Source organism: Zeus faber (genome assembly GCF_960531495.2).
Source record: "Zeus faber genome assembly, chromosome: 5".
NCBI lineage: Eukaryota > Metazoa > Chordata > Actinopteri > Zeiformes > Zeidae > Zeus > Zeus faber.
The window spans coordinates 4,069,889-4,091,168 of NC_137192.1; the positions used below are offsets into that span (position 1 = coordinate 4,069,889).

General features: G+C 43.4%; 1 protein-coding gene across 1 annotated transcript in view; it reads left to right on the top strand.

Annotated features, from left to right (window-relative positions):
• Positions 1 to 3,653: 3,653 nt before the first annotated feature.
• nfasca (neurofascin homolog (chicken) a) overlaps positions 3,654 to 21,280 on the top strand; it is a gene marked incomplete at its 5' end in the record, with an annotated part of 54,281 nt that continues 36,654 nt past the window's right edge. The window contains 10 exons of the mRNA XM_080000248.1: positions 3,654 to 3,747; positions 8,560 to 8,665; positions 12,325 to 12,521; positions 12,643 to 12,765; positions 13,896 to 14,066; positions 14,510 to 14,560; positions 17,894 to 18,005; positions 18,558 to 18,742; positions 19,559 to 19,690; positions 19,823 to 19,966. Of these exons, the coding sequence (XP_079856374.1) occupies positions 3,654 to 3,747; positions 8,560 to 8,665; positions 12,325 to 12,521; positions 12,643 to 12,765; positions 13,896 to 14,066; positions 14,510 to 14,560; positions 17,894 to 18,005; positions 18,558 to 18,742; positions 19,559 to 19,690; positions 19,823 to 19,966 (1,315 nt within the window). The remainder of the gene's footprint in view (positions 3,748 to 8,559; positions 8,666 to 12,324; positions 12,522 to 12,642; positions 12,766 to 13,895; positions 14,067 to 14,509; positions 14,561 to 17,893; positions 18,006 to 18,557; positions 18,743 to 19,558; positions 19,691 to 19,822; positions 19,967 to 21,280) is intronic.

The following is a 21,280-nucleotide window of genomic DNA, read 5'->3' on the forward strand; positions in this document are numbered from 1 at the left end:
AATCCAAAGTGACTTACAATTGTTCAAACAGCGACGGACGCAGCCATCAGGAGCAATTAGGGGTTAAGTGTCTTGCTCAAGGACACTACAGCATGCTAGCAGGAGGAGCCTGGGATCCAACCAGCAACCTTTGGATCACTAGACCACCAGCTCTACCGCCTGAGCTACCACCCCCCCCCCAGTCAAGGGGGGGGGGTGGTAGCTCAGGCGGTAGAGCTGGTGGGATCATTCCTCCATATTCCATGTGATGTGAAGTCACAATGGGAAACCATTTTGATAGAGTTCAACCTTCAAATCTTACGTGAAGAATAAAATCTGAAGTCACTTCCGTAACAAGACGCAAGAACACGTATTTGTTTTTAAAGTATGCCCGTGTCTGCATGTACAATACACACACACACGCACACACACACACACACACACACACACACACACACACATACCAGTCAAATATAGACATGTAATTGGGGTAATTGGGCTAAAATTGAATAAATGAGCCAACGAAAACAGTGACGTCTCTAACCAGTGAAGTCTCTAACCCTAACCCTAACCCTAACCTCATTACCATGGAAATATTTACCGCACCCACAAACGTCATTGTCAGTAAGTGAGTTACTGTTAACACTGAAACAAGACACTATACACACACAGCACTAACAACAATATATTACAATACTATTATTAACAATATAAACACTGTAATATGGGCAAAGGTTCAAGTTAAGAAGAAATGTGCTAAACTGTCGTTAGGTTGAAAGTCGTTAGAAAGGTATCATTCGCAATGGTTTATGGGATGAGTAGTTCCTTCACTCTTAAAATAATTATGCTCACGGTCTTGTACCGTTGCCTTTTTTTCCCGTTTTCCAAATATTTTTGCTCTGGATCAAATGTTTTATGGTCACGATTCATCTTGTAGTTGGTTGGCTTGGTTCCTGGCTTAAAGCTGTTTATATAAGGATTTTCTGAACTGTCAATGGAGTGAATGAATGGGAATTCACTTCAGAAAATGGAGGCGTACAAAAAGTGGGCGGTCACTGTTGAGCTGTATTGTCCAATGTTACTGATTGCACCTTTAACTGACCATATACCACATACACTATTTATCCAAAATTGCTCTTCAAATCTAAACCTACCCCTTTCCTGCCCTGCTATGTGGCTCACTAACTACTGTAGTCTACCATCAAATGCGCTTTGATCGTTTTGTTGGCTCCTTGTTAGGGTAAGGGTTTTCATGTATATATTGTTCCATGTTTCCGTCAAGCGAACCTCCCGCTGGCATTCAAACAAATGAAATGCTGCTGTACTGTCATGTGATTTTTTTAATTCGCCAGATCAAAAAGCCTTCCGTATTGCCGTTCCCCACCCCCATCCCCGGTCCCTATTGTACATATGTACAGTATGTGAAATTCACTGTGTAGCATGCCTTGTGATGTGTGCTGTGCAGTGACCCCCTTTTTTTCCTGGCATCCCTCCTCCTCATCATCATCATCATCATCATCATCACCATCATCATCACCATCATCATTAATGTAGTGTGCAGAGTTCTTACACTACAGGGAGAAAAGTAGTGACCTATTTCATGGGGGCGGAGGTTGTGGGGATGCTCATCCTACTCTCTTTTGCTCCTCTCTCATCTCTATTCGTCTCTCTCTTGCTCCGTCTCACTCTCCCTCTTTTTTCACCAGTTGTAATGGGGGGAAATTGAGCTGCACTTCAAAGTGTCATTTATTTCTTCAGGCTCACGTTTTCATACTAATCCTGTCTCTTGCCTTTCACTCCTAGGCATTTGCTGTGGGCATGTGCGTGTGTGCGTGTGTGCGTGTGTGTGTGTGTGTGTGTGTGTGTGTGTGTGTGTGTGTGTGTGACAGTGCACTTTCTGGATGTGGTGAGGGTGTGCCAGGGTGTGTCTTCATCCATGTGCACAAATTGACATCTGTGTGCATCTGCATCCCAGCACTGTGCATCTCTGCGTGTGTGTGTGTGCATGATGGGACCATGCTTGGGTATCTGTTTCCCCCTCCCAAGGGGCAGATTAGGTATTTAGTTGAATAGTACTTGGCTTACATACCACCAGATGGTTTATGCATTGTCTGTGTGTGTGTGTGTGTGTGTGTGTGTGTGTGTGTGTGTGTGTGTGTGTGTGTGTGTGTGTGTGTGTGTGTGTGTGTGTGTGTGTGTGTGTGTGTGTGTGTGTGTGTGTGTGTGTGTGTGCAGGTTCCTTGGTCGAAAAAAAATAATTCCAAGGCCTTCCCTTAGACCAAAATGCTGTTGTGTCAAATGTGTAAAAACTGTTGTGTAAAATGGGGTCTTTTCTTGAAAATATGATGATGATGCACGCATCACGTATAATGGAGTGCGTGCAAATTTGAACTCTGAAACAGCTGCGATACCGTTGAAGCTATGAGGTGTATTTTTTCCCATTTCCCATCTTAAATGCCATTTTTCTATGATAGGGTGTCTCTACCTTTAATCTCTGTTTTCCATTGAAGATTGTGAAGATACCGTTTCCTGTTTTGGCTAGTCCACCAAGTTACAGAGAGATTACCATTGTTTTATCTATCAATATTGACTGTAAAGCAAATCATTGGAAAACATTGTCAATTCACATGCTTGCTTTTAAAGGAGAACAAAGCAGCGGATCCTGGCTTGTCGCTTGGATGTCTGCTAGCATCACTGCAGACGGTGGCAAACGGCCCAGGTTTTAGGATTAGCGGTGGGCAGGTGGCCTTTTGGAACCAATCCCAGGATGGTCAAACTACTTGTGGTGGTTGTGGTGGTGGCGGTGGTGACGGTGGTGGTGGTTGGGGCGCTGTTCGTCTGGGGGAGCGGGGGGAGTTATTTGCGAGGTACTGGAGGGAGGGCATGAGAGCTTGAAGCAGGTGGTGGTGGCTTTGAGAAAGAGTAAGGGATCCCAGTTCTTGACCTACTAGAGTTCCCGGTCCTGGCTGGGGGTTGGCCTTTGCTCTGTGGCCGTAGAGAGCGGTTGGTTGGTTCCTGTGTCACTAAGACAGATGGTTCTGATATTTGTAGACTGCTGGGTGGCATTCTTTTCCCATTTTATTTTGGAGTTTAGGAGGGGGCGGCTTGTTGATTCCTGACTAGCCATCTCTAGGGGACCCAAGCGGGGATGTGAAAGTAAGCTGCCATTTGCAGCGTACTGAATACACTCAGACATGCCAACCCACTCACATACACACGTGCCTCATATGGCAAGGTGAGTACGGCCGTCTGCCAAAACGCTCGCATGTGGCATTCACGTGCACACGACACATTGAAAATTGACTGGATGTAATGGAAAAAAAGAAAGTTAGGTTTGAAGAAGCGTTTATTGAACCTCTTGACATTTGTACATCAATTTTTGGACACCCTATCTTATGTAGCTTCTTTGTTTGCTCTGCTCATTACAGTTCCGTATTTTAAAACATTCAAACCTTGCTTAATCAATCAGAGTATGTTTGGTCTACAGGAAGTTTCACACATCAAAATGTTCTCTCTCTCTCTCTCTCTCTCTCTCTCTCTCTCTCTCTCTCTCTTGTCCTCTCTCTCTCTGTTGCTCTCCCTCCCTCCGTTGCAGGTTGTGGGCACGGCTGTCAGGAGGTTGATCAAAACAGCAGGGGAGGTGAGGTGCTAGGCCAGCCCTTTGGAGGGGAGAAATGTTGGCACAGGGCAGCCATGCAGCCCTGGCTGTGATGTCACTACTGCTGCTGCTGAGGAAGCAAGCAGCAGCCATCGAGGTACCACAAGACCGTAAGTTACTCGGCCCAGACAGTACCGTGACAAATATACATGGAAATTAAAATAATAATAATAATAATAATAATAATAATAATAATAATAATAATAATAATAATAAATATAGCTGCAGGAAGTAATACATGGGGTCCAGTTTAGTCATGTTAAGCTGCTTTCACACATGCACTGCAACCCTGAAATTATCCAGACATTAGCCAGAGGGGCTGTATGTGTGAACGCAAATGTCCGAATCATTTGACCTGGACATTACCTGGACTTTTACCAGCCAGCACCCAAGTACAAAGTCTGCGCAGTGTCCGATTGAGCAGTTTTTGTGAACAGAGCAGGTAATTATCCGGATCATTCATAGCGAGCAAGTGGGAGTGTCGTGTGTTGAAGTCTCTATCATACGGCAGTTTACCTTTGTGCGGATCTTCATGCATGCTCAAGCGTAGCTGCTGCATACTTTTTAACACTATCTTGTTTATCAACGCAAAAAAATGCCCAACTACTGTTAAGTCTGTAGCCTCGTCCGCCATCTTGGGTGTGCTATAAAACTCTGCAGCGTCATTGTGTCATTGCGTCACGTCCTGCCTCCTGCACGCTCTACCCAGGCTCCGCCCGTCGTCTAAAACAAATGGATTATTTAAGGTGGTGTAAACGTATCTGACACAGACAATCTCAGTTTTTTTGCCTGTGAAAGGGTAACTCCAGACAATGCAAATGCAACACCTTGGAATGCGAATGAGCACAAAGCGATGATGTCACAAAGCTGCCCTCTCCTGAAACGAATCAAATCGTGTCAACGTTCTTCTACTTCCAGTAAAATTACGACAGTTTTTCACTAATTTCTACTCCAAATGTACATCGATATAAATCAAACTCAAATGACAAGATATCAGAAATGTCCCAGTTCTAACGAGACCTCAACCATGTCTGTGCGTACTGGGATTGTCGTGTTCCAGATACTTTTAGCCCGAAAAACGCAGAGAAGATTAAAAAAAAAAAATCCCAGCAATAACAATAGGGCCCTGTTATTTTATTAGTATTTATATATACTATATATTTATAAATATTTTTATTAGTAAATATATATATATAACATTTGCGCAGTGAAATCGGTGCAAATGATATATATCCTCCTTTGTTTACCATCTGATGCTCACCTGGAAGTTCCTTGTATGGAGAAAAAGGGGTGTGGTTTATGATAATAAGTGGTTTCACGCAGGTGTCTGTCAATTTAGAATGGTTCAGATTTATCAACATAGGCACCTGTTTAAAAACAAATGTGGCCGATACTCACACGTAATGAATCCGGTGCTGACTTTGCGTATCCAGATCTTTTGCGCACCAAGTAAGGACACTTCCATGCACATATTTGCATGCACACACCTAGTTTACATTGAATGGAAATGAAATGAATGATTAAAGTCTTGGATTTTAAGCACCACAACACTGTCTACATACATTTTCACAAAAATGTATTGTGAATTTTGTAGTAGCCTAGTACTTGACCTTCTCTGTGAACTTAACATGTCAGTTTATATTTGTGTTAAAACTGCCTTTACCTTCAGCATTAACCATAACCTGATATCTAAGTAGTGGTTGTACAAAAAAAGTTTGCATTAACATTTAATTATGACAGAAAAAAACACATCACCCTGTATTCCCCCTATATGTAGTAAATTCTTAATGTTTCATTGCCAGCTCACACTTCACAGCATGACTGAACACAGCATGGCAAAAAAGGGATGAAGCACAAAGTGGCCTTTCCCCTTCACAGCTCATCCTCATCCTTTGAGAGAGAGGATGAATAGTGCTGAATGTTTCACTCAGACGCAATGAAAATGCAAATGCAAATTATGTCTTTATAGCTCCCGACCTTCCAACCCTAGACTCACCAGGCTCTATTGATCTCACACACAGGCACACACACACACACACACACACACACACACGCAGACACGCAGATACGCACACAAACACAGGAACACCAGAAACGGCCCTTTACGGAGAAAGCATTTGTATACTACCTTTATAACCTGGTGACCTTTCCAAAATGTATGCCACTCGTTATCGACGGCTAGATGGACGGATATTTTGATGCATTCTCAGGCAGCTACAATGGGGAAGATGTATATATACAGTACACTGTATATAGTCCATTGCATATAAATATATATGTATATAAGTGTATATATATATATATATATAAATTATATAGCCGGTATATACGTACATATCCTTATATTTACTGTATATATGTATATATATTATTTACTTATATGTGTGTATATATATATGCTAATATGTGTACATATACATGTACATATACTGTATGTGTGTGTGTGTATATATAACTGGTATATATGTACAAATGTATACTGTATGTATATTTGCTGTATATATGTCTAAATGCAAAACATGATATCAAGCCAAAATTTGTGTGTCAAACGCTCTTTAATTTATTTATCACACAATGTCTTGACAACAGTGTGATGCAGCCAAAACACATAAGGCGAGTCAATCCAGTGAGTCTGTCAATCAAACATAACCCCCGCCTCGGATCAATTTCCTTTTGTTACCTTATCTGCTACACGCCAATGTGCCTGTGTGACCTTTATTGACGAGTGCTTTCTGCACTTCCATGAAGGACACACGCACGCCCGCACACATGTTAAATACACACATGTACACACATAAGGAGTTAAATAGATGGATGCTCACGTTTGCTTTGAGAAATGAAAGAAAAACAAATGCAGATCAATTTGGCTGCGCCACCATAAAATGAAATAGAGAAAGCACACACACATCATCGTGTAGGTAATATCTATGTTTGTATAATACAGTGATTGAGTTGAGTTGTGTGTGTGTGTGTGTGTGTGTGTGTGTGTGTGTGTGTGTGTGTGTGTGTGTGTGTGTGTGTGTGTGTGTGTGTGTGTGTGTGTGTGTCTTGTGTGTTTATGGCAACATTTTTCTGTTTCAATTACCGTCATGCTTGGCATTCTACCTGATCACAAAAATCACAACAAGAGGGAACCCTGGTCATTTACGTTGGAGGCACAGTTCCATTGTACATTCCATGATAATAAGACTCATAAGATTCAAAAATATATGATTCAGCTGCAAAGTATTTACTTAAACCTTACTTTTTCTTTCTCCTTTGGTTTCTCCTGACGGTGGTGGCTCCTTACAGGTAAGTCATCAGACACTGTATTTTTCTACCTTAATCCACTCCGCTAAATCAATGGACACCACCATCTTCATTTACATTTTTCAATGCTTAATATAGTTCACTGATAAGTAGCTATCTTTTTAACGCTGTCCCACCTCTAACCCGTTTAACCACCTCAGCTCTGTTTGTCAATCTCTCTCTCTTTCTGTCTCTCTCTCTCTCTCTCGCTCTCGCGCTCTCTCTGTCTCTCTTTCTGTCTGTCTGTCTGTCTCTCGCTCTCCATCTCTCTCTCCTCTCTCTCTCTCTCTGTTTCTCTCTCTCTCTCTCTCTCCCCTCCTCTTTGTGTGGCTCTCACCCTGGATTAACAGCAAAGATCCTGCAAGACCGTAAGTACTTCACACAAGAATATATATATATATATATATATATATATATATATATATATATATACATAAATTAAAGTGCAAAAAGGCCATATGAAGCAAACTGATCAAATATTAATTACAACCAATGAGTGTATACTCAGTGAATACAAAGTCCAAACATGGTGTTTTTGACATCATAAGCACAACTTATGCGACCTATATATGAATATACAGTATTTCTCTCTTCACTAGTGCCCTCACCATCCTAAGCATACTGGTAGAACTTGCACTGACGCCATGGTAACGTCAAGGATATACGTACGTACAGTCGTGCGGGGGGCTCGAGTTAAGTTGATCCGTAGGCTAACGCGCACTCGGGGCACTCTTTCAGGCGCTCTTTTTCCCCCCTCCATCTCGCTACACAACCTCAGAATTCGGTCATTCATTTATTCATTCAGAAACAGAATCGGTTGATTTGGCCAAGTACATTTTCAACATAAAAGGGGTTGGTTGGGATAAGATTTGGTGTGTAAGCATGATAAGCAGACGAGTAGCATGAAAAAGAAAAAAGGCATTACAGTCAGAAAAATACGATAAACAAAAATAGACAAATATATAAAAAAAAGATACAGGAATATTCAGAAATTGTTCTTCAAAGATTTCATCCATAGGATAAGTTAAGTTAAGCGATACTAGCCACATAGCCCCCAGCTTAGTGGCTAGTATGGCTGCTGGTATAAATGATACATTTAGATGGATAATATAGATGGTATAGATGGATATAGTGCACTGGATCACTAAATACAGTATGTATACAATAATATGGGCATAACAATGAACAAATAGGTATAAACTATTACTATGTTATTTACTTAATTCACGCAGCTCAGTGCCAGAACTCACTCGGGAACGCATCCAGTGTAGTTGCTCTAAGGTCAGAGACAGCCCTGCAGTGCTAGGTGGTCCGGAAACAACAGAGAGGGGCTGAAAAATGTCTTGGCCTGGCTGGCAGCCAGTCTGTGTGTGTTAATGGTGATGCCATTGGGGAGGTGGGGGTTTGTGGGACTTAAGTGGCCAATTACATATCCATAGTGGACTGAACCAATAAAAAAACAAAAAAAAGGGCCAGGCATTTGCATGCAGACCTAAACCTACGCTAAACAGAATTATCGATTGTCTTTTTGTTGTTGTTGTTGTTGTTGTTGTTGTTGTTGTTGTTGTTGTATTATTATTTCTGTCTTGACTGTGCGCCCCTATTGTCTCCTTGGCTTTTTCCGCCCACCACAGTCAAGCAGCCCCCCACCATAGTCAAGCAGTCACTGAAGGACTACATTGTGGACCCCAGAGATAACATCATCATCGAGTGTGAGGCCAAGGGCAACCCGCTGCCAACGTGAGTGATATGTCATGCACGCGCACACACACACACACACACACACACACACACACAGACACACACACACACAAACTGACACAAAGAAAGGTTGAAACGGATCCAAACACAAAAGAAATGTGAAAACACACCAAAATAGACACACACACACACACACACACGTCTTGTTAAACCCTCCCACCTCTCATTGGTCAAGTCGTCCTTTGCCTGACATTTCTCTAGACACCCCGCATCCTCTCTCTCTCTCTCTCTCTCTCTCTCTCTCTCTCTCAACAGCTCCTTGCGTACCTAGTTATCTCTGAAGAGAAATGTCTATGCTCTTACTGACCTGTGATTTTCCTGTGGTTTGTCTCTTAATTCTGTTGTTTTTGGTTCTGTCGTAATCAAGTTTCTGTGACATGACTTACTGAAAATAAAGGAACCTTAAAAGTAAAAAAAAAAACTCTCTCTCTCTCTCTCTCTCTCTCTCTCTCTCTCCTCCTCTATCTTTACATCTCCCTCTCTCTCTATCTCTCTTCACTTGTTCAGCGCTCCTTGCTCTCCACATTGTAAAATCGATACCGTTCGCTCAGTGAGGGAATGAGTCAGCGTGAAAACCAAAACAACAAATCCAACAACCTCTTTTCCCAGAAACCGTCCGTCCTCAATCTGTCTCTTACCTTGCATGTGCTACATTCTGAAGTTCCCTTTTTGTGCAGTGGACAGGACAGTTCATCCATTTCCTGATTCCGATTTCCAACCCTAGAAAATGGCGTGGGTAAAAAGAGGGAAGGCTTTTAGGACTCAGACTTATGCTTTCAGCACGTTGAGGGTTAGGGTACAGCAGTGTTTGCATACTTTGATATATCACCGTAGATGGTATATGTCACTGTATATGGTACGTCCTCCTGGTGCTTTGAGCTTTGCATGGTTTTGGACATACTAAGCACTAATGTGGTGCACTGGATTGTATGCCCACTTTCCTAGCTCATCGTACATTGACAGAACCACTCACTCACACGCATGCGCCACAATACCCAGCGTTTTTGCCGCATTGTTGTTATTAACCTTACCTGAATATTGAGCTTAATCTGTATGTTTAGTGCATGTAAACACACTGAGTGTTGCTCTATTTCTCTCTTTTTCCTCTCATCTCCCATATTTGTCTCTGCCCCTTTGTCCTCACATTGCCCCCACCCACCCACTCCATGCATTCCTGTCCATCCCATCAGTCCCCGTCCCCTTCACTCGCTCTATGGCGGTGTATGGGGGTTGATGCTTAGCGGGGCTGACAGTCATTAGTGGCAGCGGAAAAATGGAGGGGAACCAAGCTGTCCAAATCAGCTGTGCACCCCTCCCCCCCAAACAATACACATCCATGCACATACCACACACACACACACACACACACACACACACACACACGCACACACACACACACACGCTTGCACAAATGATGCTGTCTGTACCCCTCTGCCCTTGAAAAGTCCCCACACACTGTCAAACACACACCCACACACACACAATTTCCACTATCGCTCTCTCACTCTTCCCTTTCTGCCACACGTACCTTTCTCACATTTTTGCTTTCGATCTCTCTCTCTCTCTCTCTCTCTCTCTCTCTCTCTCCCTCGCTCGCACCTCACTGTCTGTCTCACACAGCACATCTCGCTCGAGCGCTAGACGCTTACGACACCTGGAAGTCACAAGCTCCCAATTGCACACTTGACATAAATAACCCCCCCGGGCTCTTCTCCCTTCCCCCGAAAACCCATGCCAAGACATGAATGTTGAGCAAATACAGTGTAACATGTAGATGAAATATCAGAAGTATATAGACATAGTTTGAATGTTCTCATTCAAATGACAAAAAAAATCTATTGATAAGTAAGGCAGTAAGACAGGGACTGTGAACGTGTCCCCATTACGCACGGTTACACACAGGGCCTTTTTTGTTTCATTCAACTAGGAAATGGAGTAAAATGAATAAATCTACATTAAAAACACTGTAGATCTGCAACTCAGATCTCCGCGCTGCTCCGCTGGAGCTGCTCCAGCTTTCCTGGGTCCAACGTGGAGCACAATACTCAGCATGATGGTGTGGGCCACTTTAGGGGTTACTGAAGTCATATTACAAGATTCCTCCAGGCATGAATATGAGAAATGTAATGTTTACAATCACGTTACAATAGTCATCCGCTTATATGGATCAAAAAGCCATAGGAATCTGTGTAGGAATCATTCCTACACAGATGCTATTTAATTAATTTGCTTATACAGTAGTAATCAAGTAGTCTGCTTACAGTGTTCATTTTGGGTATTTTCATCCATGACAAACTACGGTTATTTTTTCTTGACTCCAATGAAACTTTGCCTGGACGTAACCCCTCTGCAGGCGGGGCGCTACTCCAGGGCTTGCCGCTGCTATAGCCCCATCGGGATTTTGCATAGCACCGGCACAGCACCCCCCCAATTAATTTCATTAAGCATTACAATTTTACAATTTCACTTTAAATCCTGTCCGACAATTATTTTAGGTGTAATATTTATTTAAGACTGATAATTGGTAAAACAGGCAAGTCTAGAGCAGTGGCATACAGTAAATGCGTAATGGAGAGCGAGCAATCTCCCCTCTGCTGTGTGTCCCCGTTTCCCCTTACTCAAAAACAACAAAACAGATTAAAGTAGTTGGTTATTTTTCTCAATTTTCTAACTGAACAAAACAAAAACGCCCTGTGTGTCCCATGTCAGGCTCCGCAGAGCCATTGGTACCATTAAAAGGGAACCTGCATGAGAAATAAAGATAAATAAAATAAATTTGGTTCTAATAATCATCCGCTTATAGTGATCAATTTGACCCACACAGACGTGATCGCTATAATAGGTTTCCACCGCGGAGTCCCTTGTGGTTACATCATTCAGGGTCCGGATTCAGACTGTAGTTTCATCCAGGGAGACGTTGTTCTTTTTAAGACAGATTGGTTTTACGTATCACACACACACACACACACACACACACACACACACACTCACACACACACACACACACTCTCTTTCACCACTTCCCAGGACAGACATTGTTCTCGAATAATGTTCCTGGTTGACTATTCATGCCCATGAACATTCAGCGAAAGGGATCGTTCACTCATTCACTCCCAATCAGTCTCTCACCGCCTCACCACACCATGCGCAGAGTGACCCTGCAATGCAATAGTGGTCCTTTGTTCTACATCCTGCTAGCTGCTTACCACCAATAAGCAGGAGGAAAAGGGCTGAACTCCCTCGCTCTAGTCTGACAGTTACACATGACATCAACATTTTTTCTCACCTCTTCACCTCACTCGAAATAGAGCAATCACTTATGCTTAATTTCACATTACACTAACTTGTTCTCTATTATCATATCCTGTTGAAATCCAAGTGAGCATTGGCTTGTGAAGTGATACTCTTTCTGGACGGCTTCCGTTTGATGACGGGGATGGCAACAACAATCTGCACTCAAAAGACTTTCATATCAAAATGTAATAAAGAACCCACAAGCTCTCTGATAGAATTGAGAGAAAAGGACAATACAGCAGCCAGGCACTTCGCTGTGGTTGGGAAAAGTCAACCACTGTTATAAATTTCTCGTCCCTGCAATGTTTGGCGTCTTCCAGTCTTCGCTTTCTCCTCCTTATCAGGTTCTCATGGCGAAGGAATGGGAAGTTCCTCAACATCGGGAAAGACCCCAGGGTCACAATGCGCAAGCGCTCAGGGACGCTGGAGATCAGTTTCCGCAGTGGGGGGCGGCCCGAGGACTATGAGGGGGAGTACCAATGCTTCAGTAACAATGACTACGGAATGGCCCTGTCCAACAAGATCTTGCTGCGGGTGTCCAGTAAGGAGTTTTACACACATACACACTCGCGCACACACACACACACACTATTGCTAACACCTGTTCCGCAATCTTCTCTTCCTTTTGCTGTCCAAACCGCCCTGCTGCACCTTTTCTACAGAGGCCCCCCTGTGGCCCAAGGAGGTTCTGGAGCCGGTGGTGGTCAGCGAAGGCTCTCCGCTGGTGCTGCCCTGCAATCCTCCCCCAGGCCTCCCACCCCCCTACACCTTCTGGATGAACAGCGGTGAGCGCTCTGTGTGTGTGTGTGTGTGTGTGTGTGTGTGTGTGTGTGTGTGTGTGTGTGTGTGTGTGTGTGTGTGTGTGTGTGTGTGTGTATATGTATATATATATATATATATATATATATATATATATATATATATATATATATATATATATAAACTATTGCATTGCAGGGTCACTCTGCGCATGGTGTGGTGAGGTGGTGAGAGACTGATTGGGAGTGAATGAGTGAATGATCCCTTTCGCTGAATGTTCATGGGCATGAATAGTCAACCGGGAACATTATTTGAGAACAATGTCTGTCCTGGGCAGTGGTGAAAGAGAGTGTGTGTGTGTGTGTGTGTGTGTGTGTGTGTGTGTGTGTGTGTGTGCGTGCGCGTGCGTGCGTGCGTGCGTGCGTGCGTGCGTGCGTGTGTGTGATACGTAAAACCAATCTGTCTTAAAAAGAACGTCTCCCTGAATGAAACTACAGTCTGAATATATATATATGTATATATATATCTCGATCGGTATACAACCCAACTTGCACCCTGATGTTCTGAAGATATATATATATATATATATCTCGATCGGTATACAACCCAACTTGCACCCTGATGTGAACTTTTCACAAGCATGTATTCCATATGAGTGGCCACATCTACTCCTACTCACGTACTGACGCCAGTTCGTGAGTAGGACCGCCGGCATGACTGCTGATTGGTCCTTGGGCATCATTCAGTCTGACAACCATACGGCTAGTTTCAGTCGCCGCTGTTACACAGCGTGCGATTATGCGTCGGTCCAGCTATGTGGGTGTGATTTGAGTTAACATTAGCCTGTAGCGACTGACACAGTCTTTACGCAGGATGACACATTGGGATGGTTAACTGAGAGCCTACCATAGCCCAGCACTATTTCAGATGTGGCACTGGCATAAATATGAAAACCCATGGGGTCATTCGGCAGAGTTTAGCGAGGGGGCATCAGGCAAGATAATAAACAAATTGGTACATTGTGACACACAGTGATTGTATTATGCTGTCTTAGAAGAACTGGATCTGAAATGATCTCTCCGTTTGACTATGCTTAACTATTTAATTATCAATGTTATCTACCTATGTTCTGTATTCAATCCATCTCCCCTTCCAGCCATGACACCTATCCCCCAGGATAAGCGTGTGTCCATGGGGCTAAACGGAGACCTGTATTTCTCCAACGTGCTGGCAGCGGACGCCCACACGGACTACAGCTGCAACGCGCGCTTCCCCTTCACGCACACCATCCAGCAGAAGAACCCCTTCACGCTCAAAGTCCAAACCAGTGAGTAGACACGCCGATGCTCCTTCACCATCACGCTCTTACACCAGCGAAAAACAATATGCAGATTTTTACGAGTATACATTGGAGTATGTGTCCTTTAAACAGCCTTAAATAGGTCACAAACGTCTGGAAAATACTAAACAGACTGAATTACTATCAAATGTACACTTGTCACATGCAAAACGACGCGGAAGAAGCAGTCCTTGTAGAATCGTATTATCTGTGCTTTGCAGACATTGTCTACCAGTCTGACTCTGATTGGATGAAATAATGAAATATGATTTGTTGCCATCTAGAGGTTGGGTGATGACATGACAAATAAATTTTTTGGCCATTATGTAACAGACGCAATTAAGATCCAAAGAACAGCAGAAGTTTCCTGTAGTGTTGAAATGATTTGACATGTTTCTGGATTGCTGACTTTATTGACCGCCTGTTAACAGCGGAGCCGTTTCACGACACTTCGTCTTACAACTCCACTGACCCCTACGGTGGTGAGTCACTTCCTGTCCGGACGGCGCCACCTTCCCGTGCAACCTGCTGTTATTAATGCTAACAAGGCTAGCTTGCTAATATGCCGCAACAAATATCGCACAACCGATCTGCAAAATGCGCAGGAGAGTCATGCATTAGTGTATTAATACATTTTTACCCTTTAGCTGTGCTCTTAACTTTAGAAAAGTAAAAGAGACATAACTGTAACCTTCGTCTGTTGTCTGTGTGTAGAAAAACCTCCCCCCGTATGTCATGATTGCCCTGGAGTGCTGTTTTGTAATTTCAAAGCAGGTACAGATTGGAGCCAAAGGTGAGCGAAGCAATTTAGGAATTAATATACATATACACACAAACACACGCACACGCACACACACACACACCCCTGAAAGCACACAATTGAACACAAACAAGCAATCGCGAGCGAGTGGGTGTGTTGATGATGCTGCCCACTTCTCCAGTGGGAACTTCGTGCACACTCTTTTCTGCTTGCCTCTATAGAGGATATAACATATGTAAGTGCTGAAAACGAGTATAATATTATTATTATTATTATTTAAATTGTGCTGAAAACCGGGACAATTTGGTAGTGAATGTTGAAAACTGGGACATTTTTACTGTCGATATCTGTCGGGAATCGGGACACATCCCAGAAGAGTAAGAGAAAGTGACGTCAGACATCAAAGGCAAGAGTTAAGGAGGTGTAAATGTGACGTGCATGTCCTCGTATGTGACAGCACTCTCACAATATGATCCACGCCGGGTTGGCCTCCAGAACATGCAAACGTTCATGAAAAGGGAAACTCATCTGCATATATTGAATGTTAACATTTCCTTTCAACAGTGTTCAGATGTGACATTTTACCTCTAAGTCATTGTCAAATGGTACACACACAAGTACACACATACACACACACACACACAATTTCTTATAGTATATTGGGCTTTAACAATTAAATTGCTCATTCATCAGGTCAACCCCCTTGACTCTAGCTATTTGAACAGGCCATAGCTGGAGGGGGGGCAGATTTGTGAAGTGACAGCATATGCTTTGGTCTGAGGGGACTATAGAACCAAATGCCTCATGGGATTTGTATTTCTCTAGGGGGGGGCACACCAAGAAAAAGCTGGGTCTGTTCCCATAGAGAAACTCCAGCAGAGAGGTGGTAGATCCCAGGGAACTAAAATGCATGAATATTCAATCTGTCTTCACGGTATGATTACCAATAGTTATATGCGTATGTATGTAAATCGGTTCTTACGCGTGAAGTAAGGGGGCCGACGTGTGACTCGCTGGGCTTGTGCGCTCATGCAAACTCACACACACGCGCACACACACGCGCGCACACACACACACACACACACACACACACACACACACACACACACACACACACACACACACACACACACACACACACACACACACACACAAGCATACGCTCCTTTCCTCTATTTGATCTGATTCTATTCTATTGTATTCAAAGAGAAAGTCTATACCTATTCTCTGCCATCACCGAAAACACATAAGAGCCACCTCTCTCAAGGAGGGAAAAAGGGGGCCGTCTGGCTGCGCCCCCCACCCATGAGACAGCACTGCATCCCGCAGGGGAAGCGCTGCCAGAAGGCATTGGTTGCGTGTTACCATGCCCACTGGTTCCCAGGGAGCTCGCCAACCAGCCGTGGTTGCCTGCGTTGTCAATTGCGTGCATATGTTCTTTGGCACTTGTCGCGACTAATCTAAGAGACCCCTCCTCTGGTGCTCCTTCCCTCTCTCTCCCTCTCTCTCTCTCTCTCTGGACATCACTAACAATAGCCTCTCCTTGCCGACTCCTGTCTGTTTCCTCAGCCACTGGAGTTACTAACAGATGCTTTAATCCTGTACGGATCTGCATCACAAAGGAAAGTTCACGCTAATTTAATCCGCCACCCTTAACATCAAGCAGTGGCTCACTAGCCTGTGGGTTTGCGCGACCCTGGGGTCTGGCCATGCACCTAATCCATGAATCTAAATTTGTTCTCAATGTTTCTTAACTCTCTCACAAATTGAAATTGCTTGGTTTCTCAATGTTTGGAAATTATGAAATTAAATCAACCCAAAAACAAAAAAACGCAGATGGGTAAATGTGCCTATAAATCTGTTTTTTGTTTTTTTTGTACAGACTGTTAGTAAATGGATTTAATCCAGATAAGAACAAGCCACATTGTATTAATAGAAAATGCATCAGGGCAATTCAGAATGACTGTTAACTCTTTAATAAACTAGGAGAAATAGTCGGTCTTCTGGGTTGGCCAGCTGGCTTCATCTAATTTTGGTGTCATCAAATCCTTAGCCTTCATGTTGGAATTCTGACTAGAGCTATTAGAGCCCTACAAGTGAAGTTGCGCAAAGAGAGAATTTGAAAAAAACTGCATGATTTAGCATTTTAATTCAAAATGAAGTGAGAAGAGCTAAAACACCTCAATTCATAACAGTTGTTTTCACAGATCCCAGCATTATTGTACAGTCAGATTCTCTGTATTTGCAGGCAGTTTATGTTTTATATTAAGTTCCTGGAAATTGAAACAACAATAACCCTGCTAACTAATTTCTCTTTTCTAGTAATCGCAGTGGCCAACATCCCGCGGGGTGAAGCATTAACTGTGGGTTTATTTATAGATCTCCCCTCCCCGGTTGTTGTTTTATGTGTTGGATTATAAAAGCCCTTAACTGCTTTAAATCCCGCTCCAAAAGCCCTAAGAAGATTTCTGAAAATAGTCCAAGCGCTGGCAGGGGGAACCATTTAGGATGCCATAAACAGCCGAATGCCTTCTCCAAAGGCCCTACAGGAAATTTGTACGCAGTGCTGGAGATCACTACATGTACTAGCAGCATGACCTTAAATAAAGTTTGATTTGAACCCCAATTCCATTACAAGAGAGGAAGGAAAGTTAAAAAGAATGGGATTGCCAGTTTTGAGAAAGTGGTTTAGCTGTAATCTCTGCTACTTTCATCACAATTTGTTTGCCTTGGTGAGCTTAAAACAAGATCAATGCTGCCATTGTGTATTCGTCTGCTAATGTCTTCTCCCCAGTGTAACCAGGGGCAACAAAAAGAAGATTAGTGCTTTAATGCTTTGGCCTCAGTCTGAAAAGACAGATCAAGGCCTCCAGTGGAGCTTCCGCCTGCTTGGCAGTAGATGTGTGTGTGACATGGAAACCTTGAAAATAATGGTATTAGATGTGGTGCTGTGATTCTTACAGAACGGATGCTGTCCTCTTCATAACAGGTGAGTAATACCTCAGTTTGTGTGTGTGTGTGTACACTAACAGCCTTCCTCCTCCTCCCTCTCCAGGTCGTAAAGTGACGACGTCCACACCCACCTTCCTGTCTCCATCAGGAACTGAGAGCTCCAAGATGGTTCTGAGAGGGGAGCTACTCTTGCTGGAGTGCATCGCTGCCGGACTGTGAGTAAACACAGGCAGTCTTACAAACGATATATATGCAGTGAAATGTCTATATGTGACAAATAGACCTCTTGAATCTTGAATCTTGAAACTAAACATTCAAACGTTCTGTCTTCTGACAACGCAGCCTGCATCACATTGCTTCCCATACAATGGCTAAGATATTTCCTTTGTGACATAAAGGGTAGGCTCTGCATTTTTGAACCAAAGCCTTTATTAAAATGTTGGTTCCCATCATTTATAACTGTTCATAGCACAACCACACTGAACGCTTCACTGTTGAAAACTTACCACTGTTGCAGATTCTCAATGTGCTTAAATGCAGTCCAATGGGTCAAATGGGTGTTTATATGGTGGTGTTATGTGTTAATATGTTCAGTGTTTATAGGTTCAAAAAAATGGTTGCAAACAGTCTTTTTCACTTTTCCGCAAATTAGCTCTTTTGACTACAACCGTGTTCACGTAAGGACTAGAAACAAGAAGATGGGCCATTTCCAACTGGCAACCTACTGTTGCCAATGTCTCGCTTTCCTCTCTTTCCTCCTCCTGCAGTCCAACACCGAGCATTAAGTGGTTTAAGAAAGGGGGTGACCTGCCGGGACAGAAGGTCAAGTTTGAAAACTACAACAAGACCCTTCGCATCGCCAGCGTGTCTGAGGAGGACGTGGGGGAATATGTGTGCATGGCCAATAACCATCTAGGCAGCATACGCCATTCCATCTATGTGCAGGTCAAAGGTGAGAGGGCAAGATGCACGCATGTCTCAGTTTGCGTCCACTGCGTTCATGCAGAGGGTTGATGAGGAAGTACTTCACCTTTGAAGTAACCAAGTTTCCGTGTTAGCAATGTCTGTTGGCTATGAAAGAGGTCTGAACGCTTTTGGGAGAGCAACAGACTTCCATAGTGGCCAAAAAGTCAGTGCCTGAATTAGAGGGTATAATCAATGTAAAAGCACTGAAATGGTACGCCAACAGTCTAGAGGTGTAGGATGACACTCTATGGGAGTCATAAGGTCAGCATTGGTAACACAACGGCCAGGGATGCACCCTATACTGTAAACACGCGTTCGTTCCCTTGTGATACTCTCATATTTTAAGATGCAAATTTCAGAGGGGTTCCAGGAACCCCAGCATCAAGTGAAAACTCCTCCACAGCCTCTTCGATGATCTTAACACCAATTTACCTTTTTACGAAGGTTTTGGACTGACCACCTCCTGTTTCTCTCAAAGTATTTGAGACTTTTGATAAGTATACTGTAAGTTCTAATGTTGCACTTGACGCTGTTCAAAAACTGTTTGCATACTTTTAGATTTTTGGACTAAGGGGACTCTGCTAATGTGGAACATCACGAAGGCATGCGAGTGAAGGTTCTCAAGCGCTGCCAATGTCGATACTTTTACATTGTACATTGTATAACTGAGCAACCTGTACCAATGTAAAAACATTGGTACAGGTTGCTCAATTATACCCTTCAACAGCTATTTCTGATAAAAGTTTTGATCTTCAATTCCCAGCCCTAAACATCACTTACTCTGTTTCTTCCCACTCCCAAGCTGCCCCCTACTGGCTGGATAAGCCATCCAATCTGGTGCTAGCGCCCGACGAGAACGGGCGCCTGGTGTGTCGAGCCAATGGCAACCCCAAGCCTCACATCCAATGGCTGGTCAACGGAGAGCCAATCGAGGGTAAGATGGAGTTTGATTAATTGTTACAAATTACTGGTTACCTCCATGGTTTATGAATTTCTAACCTCCTCACCTACTCACCTACTCTCCCTCTCATTGTTCCCAACCCGTCCGTCCCGCTCTTCACCCCAGCCTCTCTTCCCAACCCCAGCCGCCAGGTGCTGGAGGACACTCTCATCTTCCGCTCGGTGCAGATAGGAAGCAGCACCGTCTACCAGTGCAACGCCTCCAACCAGCACGGCTACCTGTTAGCCAACGCCTTTGTCAACGTCCTCGGTGAGAAGTGTGTGTGTGTGTGTGTGTGCGTGCGTGCGTGCGTGCGTGCGTGCGTGCGTGCGTGCGTGCGTGCGTGCGTGCGTGCGTGCGTGCGTGCGTGCGCGCGTCGTACAAGGTACAAATACAGTACCTTCCATATATGTAAAGTATCTGTAAAAACTCTGATATAGATAATGGGCTGTGTATCTTAATCGTGCTGGTTAAACTGAGGGGGGTGGAATTGGAGTGTTTTAAATATAGACTAAATGAAAATATATTTTTTTATGTTTTACCACAAGAAAGTGGAAAATAGTTCAGATAGAGTCAATGCAACCAAGAAAAAAAACATTTTGTCGTATCTGGAAGGGGGTAACCCTTATGATGAAATATAGTTACCTCAAATATTCATAATATTTAATTCAATAATAATAATTCTAAAATTTACAACAAAAATAATACATTAATTTATTTAGCATTTCAAAATAAAAGTTATACACAGGAAAAACAGTTCAAAAGAGTTGAAGTCAAAAGAGTACCAGTTACAGTTACAGATATACATTTGTAATAAGGCAAGAATGTCACCCGTCATTTTCACTAGTAATTAATACTATTTTATTGACGCCTCAATAAAATATATTGAGGCGTCTTTAGCATTAAATGCTGTTTGTACTTCCAGATTTTTAGATTTGATTAGATTAGATTCAACTATATTGTTATTTCACAAAGTACAAATACTGAGACAACAAAATGCAGTTTAGCATCTAACCTGACTGAGGGTTTCACATGTTGGATGAGTGGTGTGTATTTGGGGAGTAGGAACAGTGACAGGTGGTCAGACTGTCCCAGGTGGGGGAGGAGACTGGCTTTGTAAGCTCCAGCCATTATTGTGTAAACATGGTCTACGGTCTTGTCCCCTCCAGTGGGGCAGGAGACATTTTGGGTGGGATTTGGGGAGTATAGTCTTCAGGTTGGAGTGGTTGAAATCACCTGCAACAATATAGGCTACCTCTGGGCGTGTAGTCTGTTGTTTGCTAATGGCAGCATGCAGTTCTTTCATTGCAAACTTAGCATAGCATCTGGGGGGATGTAATACTGCGGTCATGACAACAGGTGTATGCTCTCTAAGCAAATTGAGAGGTCTACACTTAACCATGAGATATTTAAGGTTAGCAGAGCAGTGACTCTCGATGATGCCATTGTCCGTGCATCAAGCTTTGTTAGTAAATGCACAGTCCCCCTCCTCTGGTCTAACCTGAGTTAACAGCTGTTCTGTCCGCCCTGCAGTGTAGCGCCCCGGAAGCTCGATAGCACTATCGGGGACGGCGCTGTTAGGCC